The sequence below is a fragment of the Marmota marmota genome, unplaced genomic scaffold (assembly GCF_001458135.2).
Source record: "Marmota marmota marmota unplaced genomic scaffold, marMar, whole genome shotgun sequence".
Taxonomy (NCBI): Eukaryota; Metazoa; Chordata; class Mammalia; order Rodentia; family Sciuridae; genus Marmota; species Marmota marmota.
In genome coordinates this window covers 12,132,499-12,156,102 of record NW_026000016.1, presented here as the reverse complement: position 1 = coordinate 12,156,102, position 23,604 = coordinate 12,132,499, and the positions used below count along the sequence as shown (strand labels likewise).

General features: G+C 36.0%; 1 protein-coding gene across 2 annotated transcripts in view; it reads right to left on the bottom strand.

The window, feature by feature from the left end:
* Odad2 (outer dynein arm docking complex subunit 2) overlaps positions 1–23,604 on the bottom strand; it is a 161,846-nt gene that overhangs the window by 52,073 nt on the left and 86,169 nt on the right. For both annotated transcript variants that reach the window (XM_015483500.2, XM_048809162.1), the window contains exons 18-19: positions 3,196–3,384; positions 1,731–1,952 (exon numbers count right to left, since the gene is read on the bottom strand). In XM_015483500.2, coding sequence (XP_015338986.1) covers positions 1,731–1,952; positions 3,196–3,384 — 411 coding nt within the window. The remainder of the gene's footprint in view (positions 1–1,730; positions 1,953–3,195; positions 3,385–23,604) is intronic.

The window sequence follows — 23,604 nt, the reverse complement described above, 5'->3', positions numbered from 1 at the left end:
TGCAGATGGACTTGAAAAAAAAAAAAAAAAAAGTCCTATTATTTACAGTTATCCTCCCACAGACATAACAGTAGTTAGGAATGCAAATAGATGAGACAGACCCCATGATCACCAAAGATGACCTGGGAAAGGCTCTCTGCACAGCAGAAGCACCTTCTTTGCTCTCTCTTTAATGTCTACACACCTCCATCATTCTTATTTCCGTCATTTCCTAATAAAATAAGCTGTGTGGGTGGGTGAACACAGTTACAATACTGTACACAAAAGGGATTCTGGATTATCTGTTGATTTGCATTAGAAGAACTCCTTGAGAGTGGCACAGATGCCTGGCATCTAATGGTCAGCCTAATGACCATGCAAACCTTATGAAATTTGAAAACTTTCTGAGCCATCTAGAAATGCTCTTCTTAAACTGGGAATTCTCTACGTATGTGCTATGTGTCAGACACTTTACCAGGCTGCATAACTTTTGCAGTTTTGTTTTTGTAAAGGCTGTATGCTTACTGCATCTTAGACTGTGCCAATCATGTTCAATAACAGAATGTATAATTTTAAATTAGAAATCTCTTCTTTCTGAAGTGTGAACATAGTCGCATAGAAGTGACAATGTTTTCATTATTCTTTAGTAACTAGAAGTTAACATTCCAATTTTTTTTTATAATTTACTTTTTAAAATTGCTCCTTAGTCTAAAAGGTGCTTTTTATGCCAGATTTTTGCTTGACGAAGTACATAAGCCTAACTTATGTGTCATAGAAACAGATTTATAATGGAAAGAATGATATATTTAAATGTAATTTGGTTTTCATTTCAGAAAAATTAACATCACATCTTTCAAATATAATAAGTTTGAAGGATGAATTAAAATAATTGCCTAAAAAATTACCAATTGGCATTTTTAAGAGCATTATTCATCTTAGATGTTTCATATTTAGCATATCTAGATTTGACTAGATATGAATAACTGGAAATTTAAAATCTTATCTAAAATATCAAATCAGGATATATATTTCAAAGTGTGAATGTGTCTGGTTGTCGTTGGTGCCAAATTAAGGTAATAAACAGTAAAAACAATATTGTACAAGTAAACAAGCTATTGATATTTTAATATTTTAATCAGTTTTTCCTGATGCATGTAAGCTGTTCAGGTACTCTAAGTATTTTTGTATTTATTACCATCAAAATATTCTAGGTAGTTTCCAATGTGGAGATTCACTAAAGGCTACATGCAGAAATTCTTCTAACTGTATGTTAGTTAAAGGCAAAAACGTCTGACGCAAAGATTTGAAACACAACACCATTTTTGAATTGATCCTTGTTGTTATGGTAAAGACTTTTAAGCTTTAGTCTAACAACAGTTTCAGTCATTTCTTTTGCTGTTCAGCTGTTGTCCCTGCATGTGCCTATTATTTTTTTATGTACCTACTAAACAAACAATATATCAAATAGATTTATGAATACTAGTGATTGTTCATGTCCTATACAATTTACTTAATTCAAATTATAGAATGATTAATTATTTTATGAAGTACATTTATATGCTTTGATTTAGAAGAATTCTGTATTCCTACAACTTTTCTGCAGCAGAAAACCATGTTAACACATGGTTCAAATACGGCTATGATCCAAAAAGGAAGCACATTCCTTTTAGTAAAAGCTTCATGTCCCTTCAGCTTCTTTCCAACCCGCCTTTACCACACTGGGACTAAACCGTGACGTCAGTGAACTGTACCTTTACTGCGCCATTCTCATGCATGGTGATGCAGTTATCTGCATCTTCTGAGAGCTGATACAAGGCTTGGGCTGTTGCTCGATGCACATTGGTGTCATTCGATTTCAGGTAGCGCACCAAAGGAGCCACTGCTCTGTGCTCACCAAAGGCCACTCTGTTTCTGCCCCACATACAGCAACGTGAGACAGCCTCTGCCAGATGACGCCTCAATTTATCATTATTCTGCACAAAGAAAACCAACTTAAGAAATGTGCATTGTAATCACTGTGTGTGATCGCATGTGTGCACTTTATGCTTATGGCCACTAGATGCAAATGAGTTTAGAGGGATGCAGTAGCTGGCTCCTTAGGGAGTGTTTCGAAGGAGCTAGTATTGTGGTGGGTCACCAATACCAAGGTTCAATTCTGAGTTTTCTTTGTACAAACTGGATTTTATAGAAAATTGGATATTCTTCAAGGAATACCTCACATAGCTGGGATAAATGGATTAATTCTTCTTCACCTTAGGAATACTTCTACATCTTGGTAATACACCTTGGGCCCCAAGGGGGTGAAGACAGTGTAGGAAATATGATAACATATATGGGGTCCTCCATTTTTTTTCTGTATACCTTGTGCAGATTAGATCCTTTTTGTATGTAATTACCTTGTACAGGTAAAATGTAACTGAATTGGACATGGTCTCTGTTTAATTGTACTATTCTCCTGACTCAGGCAACAACTTGGTGAACTTAACAATCTAGCAGATTCTCTTAGGAACTCAAAGTATCCGATAGCAGGTATTGTTCCAGCGCTTGAATTTCTGCTCTACGACTTTTCTGCCAAGTGGCAGTCCAGGCTATGCTTGAATACCTCTGGTTAAGATGAAGTCATTGTCCCTCAAGGCTGCCTATTCTATCTGGCACAGCTTCAGGTAAACAATACAGTGGTTGCCAACACCTTCTAGCTTAAGAATGCTACCAATCCAAGCTTGCTAAGCGGAGGAGGTGCCACTCAACTTCTAATGTCAGCATGAACAATAAAAATGATGACAGTGGCAGTGAATAGGTAATACTTACATAGTAGCACTGCTATTTGCCACCACTTCACTTGCCAGTGACAAATAAAAGAACAGTCTCTTAGGATGAAGTTGTGGCTTAGTGGTAGAGCACACACCTGGCCTGTGTGAGGAACTGGGTTCGATTCTCCACACCACATATAAGTAAATTAATTAATTAAATAAAGGTCCAACAACAACTAAAAAAATTATTTAAAAAAAAAACAGCCTCAATTCTACAGGAGCCTGCATATTAACATTTTATCATTTCGAAATATACTTTTGCATAACTAGGTTTCAGAAAAATTAAGGGAGTTAAGAAAATCTCAGACTTCATAAGTGGTGGATATTAACCATGAATTCAGGTCTCTGGGCTTTAAACTCACGATCTGACAATAAATATTAAAAATAAAAAAGATGGGCTACTTACTGTATTTGCCAGCTTGGACAATAAAGGAACAACCCCATGATCTGTAATAACAGCTAAGTTTTCTTGATCTTTTGCTATATTGGTAATAGCAGCACATACGCTCGCCAAAACTTCTTTGTTATCCGATTTCAGTAAATTGACAACAAGTTCCAAACCACCAACAAAGGAACGAACCATTTCTCCAGCATCCTAGACAAAAAATAAAAATAAAGATGGTATCAAAAAATAACCTATATTTAAGATCTTTTTCCAAAGGTAGAAAGTGAAAAAAAAATCTGTGAGGTATACATTTGGAATGAAAGACAAATTCGTCTTAATTTATTTTTATATTATATATAATTTCTATGCATGTCTGTATGAAGTATATGTGCATATATGTAATATGAATATATATGAATATATATGTATATGTAATATGAGTATACACAGATGAATGTATACACACACACACACACAAAAAAAAATTCAGTTTGAAGACCCATTTTGTGGAAGTCACTGTGTGAGCTACTAAGGACACAGAAATTAATAAAATACAGTTGTTTTGTTCTATGAAGACACTATGAGCCAACAGTGAACAGTGAACCACTGCTGTTAGAGGTGACACAGAGTTGGGTTCTTGCAAGACTCTGGACACAATATTTTCATCATTTTGTGAATATATAATCTTGTTTACATGGTTCTGTTTGAAAACACCTCATTTCATATAGATTCTTAAATCGTGAGCCTTGAACTCACGGCCAACAGTGCTGTAACTCATGCAAGGAAGCTTATCCAACCAACAAATTTTCTCCATAAGGCACATGAAAGACATCACAACCAGTGAAAGTCCACAAAATGTACAACCGCAAAAAATGTGATCCTAATTAGAACAAGTGAGACTCCACATCAGTATGTCAAAGTACACTCCACTGTGATATAGCTAAAACTTTTTTAAAAGCCCTAGTTAGAGCCTAGGGATGGAGTCCAGTGGTGAGGTGCTTGCCCAGCAGGTTGGAACCCCTGGGTTCAATTCCAGGATTAAAAACAACAACAGTACTAGTAGCACAACAGTAGCACTGCAGTACTAGACCATTTTTAAGCCGTGAAATAACTAACAATATATACAAAAGTATGAAAAATGTGGCTCAGGGACCAGAGATGGATACTTATTGACAGTATAAGGGCTGAAACAAGAAGGAAAACATTATCTTATTCCTGCTGGAACATGCATGTCGGAGGACACCAAGTTTCCACCTTCTGCGCAGGTCAGAGAATGACTGTGAAAACACCCTGAACATCGGTGTGGGGGTTACAAATAAAATTTAGCAAGAATTCATCAGTAACATGGAGAGATTATATATATATTCATTCTCTCTCTCTCTCTCTCTCTCTCTCTCTCTCTCTCTCTCTCTTTCTCTCGCCATCCTATTGGGTACAATGGGTCGGGAAGATTGATACTGAGAAATCACACATATAATGAGTAGCACTTGGGGGGAGCAGGTAAAGGTATTACGAATACACACAAGGGGATTTCAGCTTTTGTAAAAACTCAAGGATTGCCTCCCCAAGAGGATCTCTGTTAGTTAAAGCCTAAGGGGCACAGGGAGCTATCCATATGAAGGGGGTTATGGATGGATGACTCTTCATGTGACATAGATTCATGAGAAAGAAGGTGGTCCCCCCCCACACACCCCAGTTCAGAATGGTTATAGCCTAAAATAAGAAAAGGAGCTTGGGAGAAAATGAGAATGAAGAGGTGATATCTTGAAGGAGCTGATAAAGACTTGGTGGAGTTTGGAGTTCTTTAAAGGCATTTGAAAGTCACAGAAGAGGCTTAAGTATGGGCGGTACTACTCTTGTACCCTAGGAAATCTCTCAGGATTATGGATTCAGAGTTGGGGTTGGGACAAAGAATGAGGTTAGGAAGTCATAGGCTATTTCACGAGTCCAGACAACAGACTGGTGTTAGAGTGGAGAAAGGGGATGATCAAAGTCTGCAGAGAAAGGTGTGGATTGGGGAAGCCTCATGGGAGAAGATCAAAGTGATTGATGATTCCCATGTTTCTGGGTTGACCCAGTGGTGCCAATGTTGGAAAAACAGTTTTGTTTTGCGGGGTGGAGAAGGGTGAAATTTGGGAAGAGAAGACCTAATTTGAATAAAGTGATCACAGACATTTAAATGGACATGTCCAGGAGTAAGAGGGCAATATGGGTTTGGAGCTCAGAAAAGAAAAGTAGACTGGAAATACGGATTTGGAATTCACTGGCATAAAAATTGTAACTCTGAAACAATGACTGTAAAAGAATGAGCACGTGTGATCAGAATGGGCTCTGTCCTGGGTCCCAGGTATGGGCAAAGGAAAAGAATGTCAGAGGACCTTGGAAACAGATGTTTGAACACAAATCCCATCATCCACTGAGAAACTGTATAAGTGAGGGTCTCTAATGTCCACCAATTATTTGGCCCCATCACTTTCTTACATAATAGAAATTAGCATCTTTTGAATCTCAAATGTATGTCATACATGCGTAAAGGCATTTGAAAGTATTTCACATAAATTACCCCAGTTAAGCCTCACCATTACCTTGCCAAGTAGGTATCAATATTTCCATTTTAGATTTTTTTCATTGAGGTTTCACAGATGTTGAACTTTGTAAACTAGATTGCAGGAACTGTGTCTTACTCAACTAGAGATTTTTTATGAACCAATAATTGATTGTCTCATCCTCATGCCCCCTAATTCTCCCACAGTCTCCCCAGCCCTTAGGACAAAATTCAAACCTGACACACAGTTTACATGCCCTTCATGCTGTGCCCCAGCTTAGCTTTCCTGCCTTGATGGCCCCTATAGCCCCACACGCCCTAACCCAGTGGCTCCCCACATGACTTATTATCACAGCCTTGGGACTCATTTCCTGAGAATGTGATTCATTAAGTCTGGGTGGGGCCTATAAAAATGAGTCTTTGTAAAAGCTCTCTTGGTGAGTCTGAACTTGAGCCAGCGTTGGGAACACTGCTTTATGCATTAAGTCCTCCAGGTTTCATGCCCTTAAACCTGCTGCTTGCACATGTCTCCACACCTTTGCACATGTTGTTTTGACTCCCTTCTTGGTTTGGGAATTCCTACATATCTTCAGCTATCAACTGAGAAATCATTCTTCCTGGGACTCTCTCCTAAACTTCAAATCTGAGTCAACAAGAGGACATGCAAATTGTAATGCAACGTGTTTATTTTATTTATTTTTTGAAATGCTGGGGATTGAACCCAGGGCTTTGCTCATGGTTAGAAAAGTGCTCCACCACTGAACTATAGCCTCAGCACCCCCCCAGTAACATTTTTAAATGAACTGAAACAAGGTTATAAAAGCAATGGATAAAAAACAAGTTAGAATCATGAAAATCCACAAATTAGGTGATTAGGACATGACTTAGGAGAAACAAAACTTCCACAAAGGAGGAATGAAAGAGAAATTCACCTTGGAAATGAAGAGTCAACTAGAAGCAACACAAGAATGCATGAACACATGATGTCTCTAAATAAACAGAAGATGTGAAAACTGCAAAGTAATGAAAAAAGAACTCACTAAATATTCAAGAGAACAAGCTGAGAAGATCTAACACACGTGTGTTTAGAGTCCCCAAGAAGGAAAACAAAACTATACAATGGAGAGGATTTTTAAACTATAATTCGAGACAACTCTCTCTTAAAGAAATATTGAGAGTATATTCAAAAGTCACCTTTGGTACCTGGGAAATTTTACTTGGAATGGGGTAACATGAAAATACATTCTAACACAACTGTTGGACTTTAATAAAAAAAAATAAATTAAAAAAAACCACTTTGGTTATTCAGGCAAAAAGACCAAGTCATTTGTAAGGAAAAATACATTATTTATTATTAGACTTTTCAGAAGCAATTTTTATGATAAATAAAAGAGAATAATACATCTAAATTACTGAATGAGAGAATATATTAATCAAAGTTCTCATATTGAGCCAATTTGACGTTCAGTGCATAAAGCTATTATAAACATGGAAGATTTGGGGAAGCGATGGCAACCTAAGTATGACCTGAGAAACCTACCTTTGAGAATGAATGTCAGACTTCCAAAAAGACTAGAAAGATATCAACAAAAGGACTGTGGGGCTTTTTTTATTGTTTTCTTTTCTTGTATTAATTGTACATATTGATCCTGTGTGATATTTCAACACATTCATATAGCATACACTAACCAAATTCAATCTCTCTTTATCCATACCCCACAAAAAAACTTTCCAACTTTCCTTAATCACTTTTCTATATTCAGGTTGATTTTTTTTACTTTCACAGTTGAGAGAACATGCAGTACTTGTCTCTATCTAGCTTATTTTCACCTAACATAAAGTCCTCCAGTTCAATTCATTTTGCTAGCTAGGATTTCATTCTTCATAACTAAATAATATTCCATTGTGTATCTATACCACATTTCTTTTACCCATTCATTGATGGGTATCTAAGTTGATTCCATATGTTAGCTATCATGAGTAGTGTCACAACAAAAAAGGCTATACACATATCTATTTGGTATGCTGATCTCATTTCCTTTGGATATGTCCAGAAGAGAGAGTACTGAGTCACATTGTAATTCTCTTTTTAGTTTTTTGAGGAACCTCCATATTGATCTCCATAATGGCTCTACTAATCTATATTCCCATCAACAGTCAATGAGAGTTCTTTTTTCCCACATCCTTGCCAACATTTGTAAATTTTTTTTGTCTTTGTAATAATAGCCATTCTAACTGAAGGTCAGAGTTAGGACCTTGAGTTTCTTAAAATTCCCTACTGATTTCATTTCCTTCAGGACTATCTCAATCCCCTTCTCAGGACTGATGTTTTAGTCAGCTTTTTCATTGCTGTGACCAAAAGACCTGATAAGAATAAGTTTAGAGGAGAAAATGTTTATTTGGGAGATCTTGATTTCAGAGGTTTCAGTCCTAGATAGTCATTCCCTGGGCCCTGAGGTGAGGTAGAACATCATGGCTGAAGGAGGTGGCAGAGGACAGCAGCTGAGGACGTGGTACTAGAAAGGAGAGAGAGAGAGAGAGAGAGAGAGAGAGAGAGAGAGAAAGAGCGCTAGCTGTGTTCCCCAAGAACAAAACATACACCCCAAAGGCACACCCCCAATAACCCACCTCCTCCACCCACACCCTACCTGCCTACAATTGCCACGCAGGTAATTCCTATCAGTGGATTAATTAGTGGATTAGGTGAAGGGTCTCATAACCCCATTATTTCACCTCTAAACTTACTGGCATTGTCTCACACACAAGCTTTTGAGGATACCTCATATTTAAACCACGACCATTGGTCACTCCTTCCCTCTATACTCTTACAGATGTTTTTCTCCAAAATCCATTTCCCCATTCTTCTTTGCTTGCCAAACCTTGATAATTGATTGTCTGCCTCATACCCACAGCATCAGGAGGGGTCCTCTGGACCCCAAGGCCCACCCCTATCACAGAAGTCCCACTCCACTTGCCAATTATTTGTTAAGGGTCCAGTTATAGCCAGTGAAATCTGAAATATTCTCTTATAGTCTTCCAAGAATGTTTTGTTAATTGTAAGGAATTATCACAGGTCACACTGAAAATGGCAAAAGGAAAAGAGACTGGGTCCTCGATGACACTGTTGAGTTTCTGGACCAACTAACCCCAAAGTCTGATTCTGACATTCACAGACAAAGGCATCTTTAGCTCTTTATTCATTGTATTGCAATGATTTTCTTATGGGTCCCTCCTCCATTCATTTGTCAGCTCTTCAAGAACAGAGGTACCTGTTCTCATTTTCTGATTCTCCCTTGGCAGATAGGCTCCTGCCTGTCACACAGTGGCCAGTCAATAACTGTTGAATTATGCAAACAGAAAAAGAGAACTACAAGTTTAAGACACTCAGACATAGTGATAAACACTAAAAAAGAATATTATCTCTACATGGTAGAAAATAAATTGGTAGGATCAGGTCACCAAGCCAAATTCCAAATCAGCCTTGCTTCTCTGGAGTCAGCCTCACAGAGCCTAATGAATTCCCGATTTGCCCATTTTGCTTTATCAGTAGAGACTAAGCCACAGCACTGGGGCTGTACTGGGAAAAGTGACAAAAGTGATCACATCTCCCTCTGATCCAAGAACTTCCTAAGGTGCATGGTATGAGATACAGGGAGCCAAAGTCTCCGTGAGATCATGGGCCTCGCTCACCAGCATCTCGAGCTTGCAATCAACAGGACAGAGAAATGTTAGACTCAAGAGCCTTCCCTCCAAAGTTCGTTTATTTGTTTTGAAGGTGTGATTTCTTTCTTTTCTCTTTTCCTTTTTGAGTTTAAACATTTTAAACATATGACGTCTTGCCGGCCGCATAGTTTCTATGGAAAGGGAGACAGTATATTTGAGGATGGAAAAAATAATTACTCTGCCAAAACTGTCTTTCCCTAGCGCTAAACGACTGGGCAAATTCACCACATTTTCCACCTTCTCACATATCTTAAAAACTAGCCTTTGCCAGTTTCACCACTGGTACAATGCTGGTTATGCACAATTCAAATATTCGTCTATAACCGAAAAGGCCTTAGTAATAATAATAACTGCCTAATTTCTTGCAGTTAAAAACAGATTCCCATATGCATTAGTTTCAGGTGACCCTCACAAAACTGCCTCAAGGAGGCATGATATCCTCAATTTATAATCACAAAGGCTCAAGGTTCATGAGTAGTTAGCAACAAAACTAAATGTTAACCTAAGATTTCTTGAATTCTGTAGTATCTTTTCCCAATATGCTGTGTACTTAGCCTCAGAAGCCCTCACAGTGATACTGATCAGATTAAATCCAGTTTATCATCAGAAGAATATTCACAATTTGGGGGATTAATAATTCCCAAAAAAGATAAAGTTATGTTGCCAGTGACATTTCCTGAGACAAACAAAAACAGTCCCTGAAAAAGAGAATATGAAACAGCTTTTTAATACTATTAAAAATGGAATGATTAAATAAGTAGAAAAAGGTGTCAAGTTCAAACTAAAAAGAAAATCAAGTCGAATGCACAAATACGATAAAAAAATGTAAAATAGCCAAATACGGACATTTGGCTAAAATTCAACTAATAGGAAAATATTAAGACATTATTTACTGATTAATGAATAAAACAGAGAATACTGGGTGTTTTGGCACAGAGCAATTAAATTAATGGGTATGAAATTCTTTCTCTTGCCTCCAGCTAAAAGAACTGGCAGTTTTCTGATGAGGTGAGATATACATAATACAACTTTAAAGCACATACAAGGCAAGCGTAACATGACTTAAGACAAAAATTTTTAACCAGAAGAGCTATAAAAACACTGCTCTATGCCACATAGAGACCATATGATGCATAATATAGCATTTGAAAAAGATTTAAAAATAGCACACTGCATATAAAAATTTCAAAAATCCTACACTCACATTCGAATAGCATGTCAGAGAAACCAAAACTGAACAGGCAAATCTTGTCCTAAATGCATATTCAATAAATTAAGCCCTTTTAAAATTCTAAATACACTGTATATATACTCCAGGAGAACAGGGTTTGTTTGTACTGCTCTATCACAATAACATCCTTGTTCTTTTCCCAGTGGTTAACAAACCCTAAAGTTTAAAAAACATTGATGAATTAGAATTACCTTATACTCTCAAATGTAATTTTTTCAAAAAATCAAAATTAGAATATCAGTTATAGTGCTTTTCCTTATAAGCTGAAGGAAATATAAATTAATTTCAGATAAAAGAAATGATATAATCCTTATAGTTCAGATTTACATAGGAAAAACATATTACGCTTTGAGGATAGTTTTATCCAATTGACTCTCAAGAAATATAAAGAACATAAATTGATACTTTCTTTTTTTCTACTTTCCTAACCTAGTACAAGAAAATTTTCTTAAATATCATAGGACAACTATAATTTTCCCACCTCCTATGTTTATTCTGCTTTAGATGCAATATTCTGTTAATGAGGAGGTCTAAATTGTGAGGAACCATTGTATAACCAGAGGCTTACAGAGTTAATTATGTGACATTCTTAACCAATGACGCATTTGAAAAAACTTTATAATAAGTACAAGGTGCTAAATGAAGGTAAGTCATATTATCATAAAGTAGCTATTATTTATAAGCTACATTTGTATATATTTGTGAGTATTTTTAAAGCATATGAATATTTTTAATTTTTTTAAATGTATGTAAATATCTATATCTATTTAAATTTTCTCCTTGCTTACACTCAATAACCCACAGATTAAGATGAGTAAAGCAAAGTCCTGCCAGATTCAGACAGATGCTTCTGAAAAGGAAGTTTTATGGATTAGGCTAAGAATAACACTTGAAATAATAATTTTGACAGAATAAAAATTATCTATATGAAATATCATGCTGCAGAAACAAGAGAGCTTCAAGAGATTGCTTTCCAAAAGTTTACTTCTTGGATCAGTTATACCACATTTTTCTATAAATATGTGGTTAGCATGCCAATTCAGCATGTGAGAGTCTATTTAACTCATAATGAATGTGAAGTATCAATTAAGTTAATCGTAAAAGTTAATCCTTATCTTCATGATGTGACATTATTCACAAGTCTGTGGGGAGGAAGAAAGTAGAGCTGTATGTGATTGAAAGTAAGTTATTGTCAATTTCAGCTGGAATACTGTAACTTTAGGATAATATATACAATTCCCCTTAGTAACCACAACAGAAAAGCACAAAAGAGGGGCTGGGGTTGTGGCTCAGCGGTAGAGCACTCGCCTCGCATGTGCTAGACCCTGGGTTCGATCCTCAGCACTACATAAAAATAAATAAATAAAATAAAGGTATCGTGTCCAACTACAACTAAAAAATAAATATTAAAAAAAAAAGTACAAAAGAAAATGAGAAGGAAATCAAAGTGTCACTGTAAAAAATCAAGGACCCACAAAGGAAAGAAGTAATAAAGGAAATGAGGGATAGAAAAGCAAGAAAACACAGAAAACAACAAAATAGCAAAAGTAAGTGCTTCAGTATTAATAATTATTTAAATGTAAACGGAACAAACTCCCAATCAAAAGGCAGACTAACAAAATGCATTGAAAGACAGGATCTAACAATATGCTGTCTAAGATATTTACCTGATATTAGGAACATGCATAGGTTGAAAAAAGACAGTTCATGCAAATAGTAATCTAAAGAAAGCAGGGATGGCTGTACTGTTAACATACAAGGTCAGGGATGGCTGTACTGTTAACATACAAGGTAGACTAGTCTGTAAGCCATAAATAGTTATAAGAGACGGAAGAGGACAGAAGGGTCAATTCAACAAAATATAATAATTACATTGGAGCTCCAAAATAGATGAAGCAAACAGCAACACAATTGAAGGGAGAAACCCACAGCTTTGAAATCCTACTTTCATTTATGAATTAAAAGAAAGAAGATAAAAATGGAAAACAGAGGACTTGAACAACACTGAAGACCAACTGGACCTAACAGACATATACAAAACACGCTGCAACAGCAGACTACTTAGTTTTCTCAAATGCATACTGAACATCCTCCAGGATAAACCATGTATTAGTAAACAAAACAAGCCTTAAATTTTTTGAAAAGATTGAATTCATATAAAGTATCTTTTCAAAACACAGTGAAATGAAACTGGGAATCTACAGCAGAAGGACAATTGAAAAATTCACAAATAAGTGGAAATTCAAAAACACATTTGTAAACCATCAATGAATCAAGGCAGTAATTACAAATAAATAGAAAAACAATAAAGAAAAGCAATGAAAATAAAAGTTGGTTATTCCAATAGATTTATAAATTAAGAAACTTTCAGCTAGATTGACTTGGATAAAAAAATAAGAAATTATTAAAATCAGTAATGAAAAAAGGCATATTAAAACCAATTTAACAGAAATAAAGGAATTATATGTGCAAATAATTATATGCCAACAAATTGGATATCCTAGATAAAAATGGAAAGATTTCTAAAAACATACAATCGAGCAAAACTTAATCTTTAAAAAAAATAAAAATAAAACCTTAACAGACCTATATTGACTAGGAAGACTGAAGCAGTAATTAAAAACTTCCCAATAATGTAAAGCCCAGGAAAGATTTCACTGATGAACTCTACCAAACATTCAAAAACGAATTGAGAACTGGGCGAAGTGGCACAGGCCTGTAATCCCAGCACCTCAGGAGGCTGAGGCAGGAGGATCGCAAATTTAAAGCCAGTCTCAGCAATTTAGTGAGGTTCTCAGCCACTCAGCGAGACCCTGTCTCTAATAAAATTTTTTTGAAAAGGGCTGGGAATGTGGATCAATGGTTAAGTACCCCTGGGTGGTTCAATCCCCAGTACCCCCCCAAAAAAAGTTAAGATTCATTCCTCTTGAACTCTTCCCAAAAATTGGAGAGAAGAGAACTCATTGTATAAGGTTAGCAATATTCCAATACTAAAGCTGAAGATGCTTAAAACAAAAACTCAAGAAATACCAACATATAGACCAAACATCTCTTACGATACTGATATAAAAAATCTCTAATAAGAGCTGGGGCTGGAGCTCAGTGGCAAAGCGCTGCCTAGCATGTGTGAGGCACTGGGTTCCATCCTCAGCACCACATAAAAATAAATAAAGAAATAAATAAAGGTATTGTGTCCACCTACAAAAAAAAAATATTTTTTTAAATCTCCAATAAAATACTAACATACCGAGGTCAATAGCATATTAAAAGACTTATAATACCACAGTATAGTATAGTACAATTTAGTCCTAGAATACAAGGATAGTTCGATATATTAAAGTCAATCTATAAGCCACGTTAGCAAAATAAAAACCCCATCATCAGATCAATTAGGGCACAAAAGGCATTTGACAAAATTCAATACCATTTGTGATTGAAAAACATCTCAATAAACTAGATATAGAAGAAAACTATCTCAAAATAATAAAAGCCACATAGGAAAAACGCAACAGTTGACATAGTCAATGATGAAAGACTGAAAGCTTTTCCTCTTAAAGATCAGGAGCAAGGCAGGGATATGCAGTTTTAGCAATTCTATTCAACACAGTACTGGAAGTTCTAAGTCAGAAGAATAAGGCAAGAAAAAGAAATTAAAAATCTCCAAAGTGGAAAGAAAGAAGTAAAATTACCTTTGTTCAGAAATGATAAGATCTTATATGTAGAAAAAACTAAAGATGGTGTTAGACCTGATAAATAAATTCAGCAAAGTTGCAGGATAAAAAATCATCATGCAAATATCAGTTGCATTTCTATATACTAACAGTGAGCAATCTGAAACAAAACAAAAATAACTTCTTTTATCATTGTATCAAAAATAATAAAACTTAACAAAGGAGGCAAAAACTTCCTGCATTTATGGACTAGAAGACTTAATATTGTTAAAATGTCAGTCACACCTGAGCTGATCTACAGATACTATGTATTATCAATGACTATTTTTGCAAAAATAGATAAATCCTTTCTAAAATTCATATGTAATCTCCAGGGGATCTTGAAAAAGAAAAAAAAATTGTAGATTTCACACTTCCTGATGTCAAAACTTACTATAAAGCTACAGTAATCAAAACAATGTGATCCTGGTGTAATGCAACAAAATAGAGATGTATATAAACCTTCCTGTATTTTGTCTGTTTCAGCAAGAGAATCAAGACCATCTAATGGGGAAAGGACAGTCTTTTTAACAAATGGTGCTGAGAACCTGCAAAAAGAATGAAGTAGGACCCCCCCCTACTGTATACCATACACAAAACATGAACTCAAATGGACTAAAGTCCCAAACAGAAGACCCCCAATTATAGATCCTGGAAGGAAAAAATCCAAAGCACAATGTAGTCAAAGTTCTGAGTTTGGTACGTTTAGATCCAAAAGCGGTCACAAGGTCCTTAGTTCAGATTTTATAGGAGAAAATAATAAAAAGACTTCCAGATAGGAGACCCAAATCTTGCTCACTTCTTGAACACAGATGTACAAAAGGGATTCCATATTCATAAAAGAAGGTGGACAAACATTAGGCTGCCATGGCTGTTTCTAAGATGAATTTGTGCCTGCAGAGAGAGTGATGAACCAACCTGGTGGCCAGACACTAAGCCAGGGACAGAAGAGAATTAGAGCTATTGCCAGGACAGAGAATTATTGGGTAGAGAAGCAAACTGGCCAGAGAACAGTCTTTGGAAGAAAACAGCCATGCTTTTGACAAACCCAGCATAGCAATTTGAATCTAGATAATTCCAGAATACAAAGATAATCTCTGTGAGTGATTTTCTAACACAAGAATTTTGAGTTATGGGGCTGGGGTTATGGCTCAGTGGTAGAGTGCTTGCCTCACATGTGTGAGGCACTGGGTTCAATTCTCAGCACCACATATAAATAAATGAATAAAATAAAAGTCCACCAACAACCAAAAAATAAAAAAATGAAATAAAAAAGGACAGGTAGAAATAAAAAATATTAAAAAAAAAAAAAAGAATTTTGAGTTATTAGAAAACTTGAGGCCATGTTGGAAAACAGAAAGGGTCCACCTGGTGTCCCCACTCTGAGTCTTACAATCTTGTGTATTCTGTGTTGGCAGTGTTGAAGTTCCACAACCCCAAAGGTCTCATGGCATCCTAGCTTCCCAATCTTGCAGTCCCTGCAGTCCCACATTTTGGTGTGTGGTCCTTTGTCCCACTGTTCCATGTTCCGACCCTGCAGTCCCAGTGTCCCAAAGTCAGGTTTCATGGATGGTCACTCCCACGCTCTCCGATTCTAGTCCTGTGCTCTCAAAGTCTGCCGAGGACTGCAGTCTTACAAAGATGTACTCTCACTGTCTAGCCACCCTGAGGCCTCAAAATATCCAGATCTTGCAATTTTGTAATTTTCAGATATTGCAATCTCTTCGTACTTGGTCTCAAGACCTGCTAGAGGCAAGACTTGGTTTCACCTATAAAGTGTTTGAAGTCAGAGGTGACCTGAGTTTAGTCAGAAGTTCAACCAAGGTTCCACCAAATTCAACTTTGATAAGACCAAAAGATAAGTCTCAAAGCCACTCAGATAATTGAAATTGAGCTGAGTACCGAAAAGTGATAAACTTGGGCTTCTGGAATGTGATTTCTAAGGTCTTGATAGATGAAAAAGCAGTAATCCTGCTTCCAACAAATTCAATTTTTTATTTCATCAAATTGGTTAACCCCTGATTCCTGCTGTCCAAGGAAGGAAAGAATGCTCCTTCTATTTTAAAAATCTATATACATAACATACTCACATACAATGGCACTTTTAAAACATATGCATTTTAATATATGCAATGACCAGCATACAAAAACAATTTTTAAACCAACAAGGAATGCAAAGAAGCACATGGAATCAGAGACTAAGGAGAGAAAAAGAGAATGTGGAAGGAAAAACTTTTAAAATAATGACCCAAATATTTTCCAAAATTGAACCGAAAGAGCAACCAAAAAATTCAGAGAAATCTCTGAGAACCACAGAGTAAGTATTAAAGCAGACACACACACACACACACACACACACACACACACGTACACACACCCGTTAAAATTAGTTGCCGAAAACTAAGAATTAAAAAGTCTAAAATAAGCCAAAGAGGAAAGTCATAAGGAAACAAAGAGGATCAAAGATAAAAATGACAGCTATTTCTTATCAGAAACAGAGAAGGGTAGAAAACAGCAAAACAACACTTTTGAAGTGCTAAAATAGAGAATAAGTCCAAATATGAATTTGAGTAAGGTTTATGGAAGTTAGAATCAATGTATTCCCACCTTTTAGAAATGATTGGGAATGTGGAAAATCATTTAGTAAATTCTAAAATAGAACCCTATACGAGAAAGGGGTAATATGGGTCTTATGAGAGTGGAGAAACTCACTGAAGCAGTGGGGGTTGGGGGAGCAAGTTTACTAGAGAAAGTTACCTTGACCAATTTGAGATTGTGATCCTGAGATCTTAATAATGGTAGTCAAGTCAAATGACATGATTTTCCCCAGTGACAGTCACCTGCTAGAGGATAGATAGTTCTTGGGGAAGACAGATGTGTTCCTCCATGCAGGGTTGAGACTTTGTCAGGCAGGTACAGGGAACAGAAAGAGGGTGCACTGACTTGCTGGTATTTGGAAAGGAGCGAATGATAGATGGTGGACTCTAATGTGCAAAAGGAAAGAAATGAACATAGAAGGCCTGGTACTGGGTTGCCTCCTGCTTCACTCTTCCTGCTCAGGACTGCCTTGGCTATTCTGGGTCTCTTATTTTTCCAAATGAATTTCATGATTGCTTTTTCTAGTTCTATGAAGAATGTCATTGGGATTTTAATAGGAATTTCATTAAATCTGTAGAGCAGTTTTGGTAGTATGGCCACTTTGACTATATTAATTATACCAATCCAAGAGCATGGAAGATCTTTCCGTCTTCTGAGGTCTTCTTCCATTTCTTTCTTTAGTGTTCTGTAGTTTTCATTGCAGAGGTTTTTCACCTATTTAGATTGATTTTTAAAAATGTTCATCGTCTCTAGCAATTAGAGAAATGTGAATCAAAACTACTTTAAGATTTCATCTCACTCCAGGCAGAATGGTAGTTATCAAGAACACAAGTAATAAAAAGTATTAGTGAGGATGTGGGGAAAAAGGTTCACTCATATATTGCTAGTGGGACAGCAAATTGGTGGAACCACTATGGAAAGCAGTATGGAGATACCTCAGAAAACTTGGAATGGATCCACCATTTGATCCAGCTATCCCACTCCTCGGTTTATACCCAAAAGACTTAAAATCAGCATACTACAGTAACACAGCCACATCAATGTTTACAGCAGCTCAATTCACAAAGCTAAACTAGGAAACCAACCTAGATACTCTTCAACAGATGAATGGATAAAGAAAATGTGGTACATATACACAATGGAATATTACTTAGCCTTAAATAAGAATGACATTATAGCATTTGCAGGGGAATGGATGGAGCTAGAGAATAACATGCTAAGTGAAATAATCCAATCCCAAAAAAACAAAGCCGAATGTTTTCTCTGATAAGTGGATGCTGATCCATAGTGGGTAAGCGCTATAGGGAAGAATGAAGAAACTTTGGTTTGTGTAGAGGGGAATAAGGGGAGGGTTGGGGTTGTGGGGATGGGAAGGTCAGTAGAATGAGACAGACATTATTACCCTGTATACATGTATGATCACACTACTGGAATGACTCTGCACCATGTACAGAGAAATGAGAAGTTATGTTCCATTTGTGTTTAATATGTCAAAATGCATTCTACTGTAAAATACATTTTGAAAAAAGATTAAAATAAAAAAGAAATGAACACAGGAGAGGTGAATGGCTGGAGAACACAATGGAGTCAATGGATGGGGATGTGGTGGGTCAAAGTGCAATGGGAGATTTTAGTCCAGTGAGCTGAAAGGATAGGCTACTTGCGGTCCCAGTCAGATGTCTGAATCAATGTGTTTTGACATGGCACCATTTTTGATGGTGACAAAGTGCAATGTGAAATTCTAGGTGTTTGGGGCTGTTGGGGATGCAAAAGATCATATAATTAATTTAATACAGTAACAGGGTTGTAAGGCCTCATAGATAGCACAGCATAGATACACAATTTTGTGCATGTGCTACCTATTTAGAATAGCCTATACCTTTAGCCTCACTTTCAATTCTACTTCTTCCTAGACTAACACCCCACATTGTAGCTGTTTGTCAGGACAGACTGAGAAGCAAGGCATGTGCGTGGAAATCCAGTGAAATCAACAGACAGGACTTGCAGCTAGTGGCACTTCCAGGTGTGCTCTGAAGATAGTTTTTTAACACCCTCATGTTTTGGTCCTTCATGTCCCTATTTGAAATCTGGTATACAAAAAAAAAAAAAAAAGTTTACACTATAATTTGTTACCTTCCTCTTAGGATTTTAGGAACTGGAGACCAAACGAGGAGCATATTATTTGGTAACTTAAAAATGGTGGCAGGCTTCAAACAGCCAGGCAGAACATAAGCACGGATCACATTTTAAAAGGTTTTAGGTTGTTGTTTTTTAAAAACTATGTTGATTCTCTGGCACAGTGTTGGGCAGCTATACATTCTATGGCCTAATCATGGGCTAATGGAAGCTCATAAACTGTGTTTACAGCGGTGTTCTCAGTATGAAACTAAACCCCCACACAAGCCTTCTCCAGGTTCTCTTTGGCTCCCTGATTGGGCATGGCTCATTGGGCAGCTGAAGTTAAACAGAGAGTGATGTCAAATTCCTATCCTGTTTGATCAGCTGGGTTCTGTCACACCTGTGGTCAGGAAGTTGGCCTCATCCATACTCAGTGCTCAACATTCCTGGCTAGAATTGCCCGAGCATGTATTCTAACCTCACAGAAATTAACTACTTCTCTACTCTTTGGGGGAAATCATTCTTATATTTCTCTAATTAACTTCTCTATTTGGAGCAGATCCTTATGTCACTGGTTTTGGAGATTTATTTTTCCTCCAAGAACAAATTCAAAACCAGACATTGTTTTCTAAACAAGTAGCAAACTTAAATTTAAGACAATTATAGAGCCAAATAATCACACAGAAAGAACTATTACTGATTTGAAAGACAGATTGAGTTTTTTTCCTAATTCTACAACTGACTTATACATTCAGAGTACTTATCCTAAAATAAGAATAGCCATTTCCTATATAATTCCTAAGAAATTAGTATTTATAAATTAATATGAAATATATAATTCATAAGCAATATGAATTCCTAAGTAATATGAATTAATTATAGCACTCTGTATTAAAGGGCAAATATAAATGTTTGCTTTTTGCTTCATAAAAATTTTTTAAAACTTGTTAAGTGGAAAGAAACTGAATTACAGAAATACTGTGAATATTATTTAGTGACGTTCACACAAAAAAAAGGTAGTTTAAGAAATATACATATTTCTTACAAACGTTGGCGAAGGCCATAAAAGTGATTGTATGTGATGTGACACAATTACACATTCTTTACTCGAGCGCATTCTACTTTTCAATATCCTATTGCTTGTGGAACACAAATTTGAGTTGACTTTCTGCAGCCACGGTTTTGCTTCTTAAGAACAAAGAATTTAATACATGGGTTTTTGCCAGATTCGGTTTTTGCATTCCTTACATCACAACTTCCTAATACTGAACACCTGTTCAGCTGCCGGTTTTTTCCAAAAATGTGTTTGATCATTCAGCTTGAAAGCAACAGCTTTTTACTTCCATTTACAAAACTCTCACATTTTGTTGTGTGTTTTTTTTTTTTTTTTTTTAACAAAGCAGTTATTAGCCTGAAGCCAGGCTTGCAGCTCATGAAATGTACCAAATAACATCACTACTGAGGTCAAATCTTAGGATCTCTGTTTTTAGTGACCATACTTGGAAAAAGCAAAACATAAAAAATAAAATTTCCCCAAAGCCTAATAGGTGTTTTCCAACCTTAAGCAGTAAACTTTTAAATAAATATCCTTAGGAAAATACACAGTGAATCTTTTGTAATTAGGTCACTTTAGTTGACCTTCTGTTCTTCAGTACTTGGTAGACCCAAGAACACTGAGCCACTCTCTAACTAAAGAGGCTTATTTCCTGCCTTAAATATTCTTTCAAGGGGTAAGATAGACTCACATTTCACGCTCTGATTTTCCAATCACGTAAGGAATGGACAGGTAATTATTAAGCTGGAAAAACATCTTTTTCATCTAGTATGTTTATCCCTAAGTAAACAAAAACTATAAGATACTTTTCCAAAATGAAGGGAAAGTTTTTGAAATTTCTAATTAAGACACTGGTCTACTACTGAAAGATCAATATTTCTCATTTAAAAAAAATTCACATAACATTTGTTTTATGCAAACTAATAACAAAACAGTTACAATGCAAACACAATGCCAACTTTCATCGTGAATCATCGTCTCAATTACCCTGTAAATTCATTACTGAAATCTTTGATTCTGGTATCTTGTTGTCTGTCTTCTTCCCTGATAAGTAACTTCAAATATTTCCCAACAAGAAGAGATGTAAAACATTCACTAGAAGCAATTTCCACATCTCATTTTCTTAACAGCTAGATCTGAAAATGTGTTCTAATGTATATGCTGTTAACAATATGAAAAATGGATAACATCTGTTTCCAACAGTTGACATTTCACCATATCCACACCACATGGGCACATGTGTATAGTGTGCTTGGGTTTCATGATGCCTGACAGACGTGGCAGGGACCCTGAAGTAGCAATAACTTAGCTGAAGGTGAGGCTTGTGCTTTCTTCGCATTTGTGTCACTCTCAGCTGTAACAAGCAATGGCTGGTTTCTGCAGCATTATTGTCAGGGCCATTAAGCCAAAAAAAGAAAAAAGTTACCTATTTCCAATTGATGTCAAATCCTATGACTCATAAGTTAACATATTGAAAACTACTTGCAAAAGCATCTTATGTGAAAAAACATGGAAAGGCTTCCTTGCAAAAGGTGATCTTCCCTGGAGAGCTGAGTCATTGATTTTACCTAAATGGGGAAGGGCTGAGGATGAAGATGAAGAATGGGCCCAAATCTCAGCCAAGATCTCCTCTAGTTCCATTGTTTTACTGCAAGCTAGGTGTGCCCTGACATATTCAAAAACCATTTCCTGCCCCTACTCTTCCTCAGGATTTGTGATCTCTAATCCAAAATGCACTTGATTCTGAAATGCACTATTAGTTTATGTATAATTAAGAAAAAGAAAACACTAACCGCTGACTTTTGACATTATAAATCATATTCCTAGGGAACTATGTTCAAATTTTTACCAATGAGACAGAGGTAACTTTATTTTCCCTATATGAAAGAATATTCTAGAAAGACTCCAATGAATTTTTGTTTCCTTTAACCTCACTCTGTATTTTAAAACTGGAAACTTAATTGCATAAGTAATATTGCCATAAAAAAAATACGATGGCCAAAGAAAATTAGACAGTGATAACTAATACAGAGAATCAGATACTCATTGTTAAGGAGAAAAAAAAAATGCTAGCTGTTAATAGTGGTTATCTCCAAGTCCTGAAATTTAAAAATAATATTTTTCCTCTACTTAACTTTCTAAAATTAACATAATGAACATATAACCATACACAATTTTATTTAATTCTTGAGATATACAACTCTTTTTAACAGTTGCCTTACCAAAACAAAACTCATCATTGCTTTTTTTAAATTTAGATTTAGGCACCAAAACAATACCCACTAACCATAGTTGGCCACTTAAACTTTAATTAAAATTTAAGACAACTATAGATTCATTTCTTCAGTTGTATTAGTCACATCTCAAATGCTCAACAGCCATAGGTGGCTAGTAGTACCCATATTTGAGCAGTACATTTTCATTGTCATAGTTTTATTAGCTCAAGCTTTCTTAGACCATGGTTTGACTGGAATCTGTATAAATAATAAGATGCTATCTAATTTAAATATTATAAATTGCTTTCTTTCCTCTTGCCTTTCTGAGCAAATGATCTATTTCAAGCTCTAACCCTAACATATCCTTCTGCATTAGGAAAATGAGTTTGTATAGAAAGATACAAGGAAGGGCCTGGGGTTAGCTCAGTGGTAGAGCCTAGCATGCCTCAGGGCATGGATTCCATCCCCCCCAATGCAAAAGAAAAGAAAAAAATGCTGGCCTGGAGGCTTATGACTATAATCCCAGCTACTCAGAGAATGAGACAAGAGGAACACAAATTTGAGGCCAGCCTCAGTGAATTAGAAAGACCCTGTCTCAAAATGAAAAATAGAAAGTAATGGGGATTAGTGCCTTGGACTCAATCCCTAGAACCAATCAATAAATAAACAAATAACTAAATAAATGAAAATATGTAAGGGGGAAGGCCAATGTAATATTCAGTTTATGACCCTGAAAAATAGGATTGAGATTCTCAAAAGATTAGATCCTTATAAATCAGGCTACTTTCTTGAGGAAAGATGTGTAAATTTCCCATTCTCGTACTTCAAAGGCCAGACCTGGTACATGAGACTAATCAATGGTCTTTAAAATTTGTGCTCACATATCCCAGTATATTTCTGAAAAGTTGCGTATATTTCTTATTCATTTGAAATTGACATCTAAAACTGCTTTCATCATAAATTGAGTCATAAAATATAAATGTTCTGATAGTTATATATACCTTCAAATTTTTGATTCTGCATATTTAGTTAATTTAATTTATGAGAAAGTCCTCCATGTTACCCAATCAGAAAAAACAGTCCTTATTGTTGAAATAATCAGCCAAATTAATAACTGACTTCAAGTTTTTTGATTTACAAAGGGTTATTAATGCAGATAAATTCTTTTGATAACTATCTCATATCTGAATTCAAAATCAAAGGTAGAAAAAGGGAAGAAAGGAAAGGAAAAAAAG